The sequence below is a fragment of the Vitis vinifera genome, chromosome 19, assembly GCF_030704535.1.
Source record: "Vitis vinifera cultivar Pinot Noir 40024 chromosome 19, ASM3070453v1".
Taxonomy (NCBI): Eukaryota; Viridiplantae; Streptophyta; class Magnoliopsida; order Vitales; family Vitaceae; genus Vitis; species Vitis vinifera.
The window spans coordinates 6,804,453-6,810,188 of NC_081823.1; the positions used below are offsets into that span (position 1 = coordinate 6,804,453).

The 5,736-nt window shown below is 34.2% G+C and overlaps 1 protein-coding gene across 1 annotated transcript; it reads left to right on the top strand.

The window, feature by feature from the left end:
- The first annotated feature begins 1,431 nt into the window (after positions 1-1,431).
- Positions 1,432-2,164, top strand: LOC100258850 (glycine-rich protein 23). Its single transcript, XM_059735615.1, has one exon. The coding sequence runs from the start codon at positions 1,525-1,527 to the stop codon at positions 1,987-1,989; it is 465 nt and encodes a 154-aa protein (XP_059591598.1). The 5' UTR covers positions 1,432-1,524; the 3' UTR covers positions 1,990-2,164.
- Positions 2,165-5,736: the final 3,572 nt, after the last annotated feature.

The following is a 5,736-nucleotide window of genomic DNA, read 5'->3' on the forward strand; positions in this document are numbered from 1 at the left end:
TAGAACAGAACAAAACAGAAGCCCTGCCATTTTCCCTTATGTGTGTGTGTGTGTATATATATATATATATATATATATATAATTCATATATACCTCATGTTACACACACACAATTTGGACCACTTGACTTAATGGGTCAGTCAAGTGAATTAGGATGAACCCATAAAAATCAAACAATAATGTGTCCAACCCCATTATGGACCACAATGTAAAAAATAAAATAACATTGATTTATGATATTATCACATTGATTATGTAAGTCCACACATAAAAATTCCAATACTTTCTACCAGGTAACTTTCCTTTCTCAAAGCCTTTTCTTTTACCAGCAAAAGTGAACTCAAACTAGGAAAAATAACCAGAATGATAATGCCAAAACATTGGATGCCGTAATTGTAGGGCTCACACCAGCTTCATAATGCAAACTGAAATCACAACACTAGATGCAACACACTGTATGGGCATTAATGCTACATACGTAGGTACTGCAACATGATAGTACGTAGTGATTTAAGAATTAATATTGATTTGCTTGTGAATTAACCAAATTAAATGAATGAAAGTCAAGCTTGAGCTTGTTTAGTTTTAGTAGGTTAAGTGAAAAAGTCAAACAAACTTTCAATTAAGTCGAGCTTGCAACTAGTAATTTTTCATTTAGCAGCCCCATTCTATAACCCCACTTTTTAACACAGTGGATGAGTATGTATTTAATAGATATAATTTTTTTGCAGTAGTCAAAGATCATTGCATCCAGACTCATCTCTGACAGTTGATAAGGGATATATGCTAAGAAAACAATAGTTTCCATATAGGTAGCCACATTGAAAGAATCAGAAAGTAAGATAAATATAATGTCAAAGGTAGTAGCATATACACTATCAATATGAAGAAAAACAGTACTGAAAGTGCTAGTCATTAAGCATGGCTGCTGGGTTGTTGCCTAAGAAGCCATTGTACTTGTAAAATGAGATTTTCTTTGAAAGCTAGAAGAAGACTTGGGTAAATGATGTAAACAGAGATACCTTCTTCCATCACCTTTCTATAAATATTCCTGGCCTTCTTTGAGATAAATTAATACAAGGATATATTGTAAATTTTCATTATGCCTTGATCAAGATTTATACGTACATGTTTTGTGGTTTAAATATTTTGTTTGTATGCAATAATGGACAGCCGTGAACTTCTTCTCATAACTAATAGTCGTCCATCTCAGAGGGAGTTACATTTACTGAGAAAGATTTAAAGATCATTAAACCCTAAAGATGTAACTCAGGGTGGTCGAAATTTTTCTATGAGAGAAAATGATCGCCCACATGGAGAGGTCAGACGTGGGGCGATGATAGACTTGTATTTCAAAAGGGATAGTTGGGGTCATTAACTCTCCCAACACTGTTTGTAGACGAGAAAATAACCACATTTAAGCCCTCCTCAACTATCATCCTCTTCTCATCTCTATATATTCTTTCTTTTAGCCCCCCACTTCTCATCAAATTGAGGTCATCTCAGTTATACTAACTTGCAAAGATGGCTTCTAAGTTTCTTCTTCTTATGCTTTTTAGTGCTCTTGTTTGCACCGCCACTGCTGCTAGGAGGCTTGTGAGCCAGAAGGGTTCTTCTGAGGATGAGAAAACGTTCTTTTTTGACCCCGGGTATGATGGAGGGCTAGGTGGTGGAGGTGGCGGCGGCTTTGGAGGAGGAGGTGGTGGTGGGTTGGATGGGGGGGCCGGCTTTGGTGGAGGTTCTGGATTTGGAGCAGGAGGTGGGCTTGGTGGAGGTGGCGGCGCCGGTGGCGGTGGAGGGTTCGGCGGCGGTGGTGGTGGAGGACTAGGTGGTGGGTCTGGGTTCGGTGGTGGGGCTGGAGCTGGTTTTGGAGGTGGGACTGGGGTAGGTGGGGGAGCCGGAGGAGGTGGCGGTGGAGGCTTCGGTGGTGGTGGAGGAGGCGGACTTGGTGGAGGAGCTGGTGGTGGACTTGGAGGTGGATTTCCTTGAAGGACAACAAATGTGTGTCCAATAAATGCTACCTCGATCTTCTAGGCTTTATGTTAAGAATCTAGACATGTATGTGTTATGTGTTGCTATCTCTTCAGTATGAATTGTTTGTATGTTAAAGATCCTTGTCCAAACCTTGATGAAGACATTAATAAGCTCTTTTAATTAGTGAAAATCCTTTTCTCGTATTTTCCTTTTTGGTGGAGGTTAGCAGAATCCCACATTAGTCATATATAGAATATACCATGAGAGCTTTTGCTGGGCATATATATATATATGGCCATGATTCTGCATCACTTTCCCAACTAAACAATCCAATCCATCATTGCATTTTTCTCCCCTCAGAATACGTTCAACTACCAAGTAACTTTACAGTCGGCAGACTCGACACACCCATGCTATTTCATTGGATCTCCGGATCAAGGGTTCATCCTTTAACCTACAATATTTCTATTTGCAACACTTCTACCATAAAAGTGTTTACCACAAAGCACTACTTAAAGCCTAATTGTTAGTGAGTGTGGCCAGCGTTCCTCTCCTTTCTAACACTTAAAAAATAAAATTTTTTAAGTGATAGAAATATTAGAAATACTTCTTATAATCATTACTAAATATACTTTTAAACTCCGTATGATAATTATTTTAGAAAACGATTTTAATTTGAAAAGTGTTTTTTTTAAAAAAATAATTATTTGATAAATTTTAAAAAATACTCTTAAAAATCTGAAAAATAACTTATAATGTTTTTTGGAGAAACACTTGACAGATGATTCTTCTAAAAACATTTCTATAAAAAAACTTTTACTTAAAACACTTTAAATAAAAACGCTATCCAACGTCATTTTAGTGTTTGATATAAATATGAAAAAAAAGTATTTTAAAAGTGTTTTGGACTATTAAAGACAACAAAAGATAAAAATAGATAGATGTATCAAATTTTAGTTTGAAAATCATTCCAAGTGATTCCCTAGAATTTTTAAAAACTTCGCTAAATGATTAATTTTTATAAGAGAATTGTTTTCAAACATTTAGAAAATGATTCTAGCCTTTGAGGCTAGGTTCATGAAAAATAAAAACATGCAAGTAAAAAATATATTAAAAATTGGTAAATTATTTTTACATACCACTTTAAAATTTAATAAATTATTTTTATATATCACTTTAAACTCATTTTACTTATTATAATTTATTTATATAAAAATATATAAGCTTTTCATTAATTTTAATTATATTTAATTTTCTTTTGAGAAATTATTTTCCCAACATTTTTCTTTCTTTACTTCCAAACTCCCTAGAACCAAACATAACAAAAAAGAAAGACTCCTAAACACCCTTTACCTCATCAAGTCCACTCTCTAGAACCCTTCAAGAACTTCTTTGTCCAGAAATCTCTCCTGCAAGGGCATCCACTCAGAAAATTACATTACTAAAAGGTAGGTACCATTATTTCGGATAAAACAGGTGGTGCTTTGTTAGACCTTATAGTACATTGAAAATTTATTGTTCCATATTAAGTCCAACAGCCACCTTCACCAAGTTCTTTGTTGATCAAACAAGTGTCGGTGACGTTAGGTAAGTCTTACCTTCTATAGTTTTCCAGAATCACAGAGCTTAATTGTCACTTAAGCTTGAAAAATGAAGCAATTATCTCGAGAAAATTGATGCTTAAGTTACCATTAACACCTCATATATGCTCTAAACTTTCAATTTGCATATCAAGTTGATTTTATCATGCTTCTAGTGCAATTCTGTAGTGTGGTTCTACATTAACATTTCTGGCTTGTTAGCAATGGTTTAAACAATGCTTTTCTCTGCTTAATTTCCTTCAATCACCATGAAAGTACTTACTTCTGAGGACACGACAGATTCCAATCAAATGCATTCATATGCAACCTAACTATGTCCTTAGAATAAAGGGATCTACCATACTTATCATGCCAGCATTGATGAAGCCGGCTCATTTATTTATTTTTTCCCAAATTTTCCTGACCACCAAACAAAAAGTTAAATACCGTGTTTGGTCGGGTATATATATAACTTACTCCCCTCAGTTTTTTCTGATTCAATTCTCCTGATATCATATACTCTGTATGAAATCAGGATTAATTTTTAATTTTCACGTCTGTTCAAAATAATTTTCAGCCATTATTTCTCTTGAAATACTGCGTGTATGGAAGACAAGTCAACTGCAAGACAAGTCATGGAAGATAAATAATTCTGGTTTTGTGGTGGATATTAATTTGTTACTCTTCTTCAAAATTTACATTTAATGTGAATTTATTTCTGGGTTGACTCAGTGTTTGATTGAGTTTCAATTATTTGCCAAGACTTTAGATCAACTACTCCTGTCAGAACATGCATTAAATAACACTTTGGTAAGAAAGACGAAGGCACATCCTTCTATGAACCTTTGAATTAATCCCAGCAAGGGATAATGATACCTCCAGTAAATTTTCTGTACAGGATCACCAATAATTTTCATCACATGTCTCTATGTCTGCCTGTTACCCACATTGAGTTCGGACTGCAACTTCTGAAGAGGATAGCATTTACTTCTCCAATGTTGTTGTGAAAGAGATCTTCTTGTTCAATTTCAGAAGAATCAATTTATTGAAGCACAAAATTTCATCCACAACCAGATGGATGTACATAATGAACTTCTCTGCATGCATGCAAGCATGCAGGCTGTTAGGAAGTTTCCCAAATTTTTAATTAGATTCATTTTTTGTAAAAAATATTATATAGAATATTTATATGTTGATATATTATTATAATATTAGACTTCCTTATAGAATAAGGAAGGTTATTGAAAATATTTTTATAAATATTCTAGATCATGAGGTGAAAAAGTTATGAGATGGAGATGGACTTGTAGAGATTATACGAGGTGGATAGAAATGTGAGGAAGAACGGGAGGTACTAGTGGAGTGAGAGGGCTCGTAGTAAGGTATGGATACCAGGAGTGGGGAAACATGAGATGTTTCGGGAACCCAATAGTTGTATCTGGTTCTGTCATCTGTAATATTCTCTATTGTATAGTGGAATCATTTTCTCTCATTCGTGGACGTAGACATGGTTGGCCGAACTACGTTAAAACCTCGTGTACCGTATGTGTGATTGTTTTATCTCTGTGTTCTTGAACTAACATTGTTGGCATCAAAGCTTTCGCTGGCACAACACAGGCCTGAGGCTCAACCACCATATTTCCTGCAATAAACCCTAAGTTTATGTTTGGTTTCCGAAAAATACTAAGGAAAGAAAAAAATTGCAAAGGAAAATGATTTTTTTTCATATTTGGTTGCCTTATGAAAAATATAAAAATAAAATAAAATATAATTAAAACTAATTAAAAACTTATATATTTTTAAATTATTTAATTTTTATATTGATGATTTAAAATAAATAAAATGAGTTTGAAGTAACAAAAAAAATAATTTATCGACTTTTAATTTATTTTTTATTTTCCTTTATTTTTTATTTCCTTCTACTTTTCCTTTTTATTTTATTTCCTTTGTATTTTTCCTCCAATTTTATAGAACCAAACATAGCAAGAAGAACCCTAAAGTGATAATCCAGTTGGGGATGATCATGTTATAAGTGGTGGGTTTGAGCTGTTGAAGTCTGCTTTTCAACAGTCAGTGTTGTGTGCATTAACTGTCTCGGCACGGTTTTGTAGATGAGAGGATGAGCACATTTACACCACCTCAACTGTCCTCTTCACTGTTACTATCTATATATTCTCTCTTT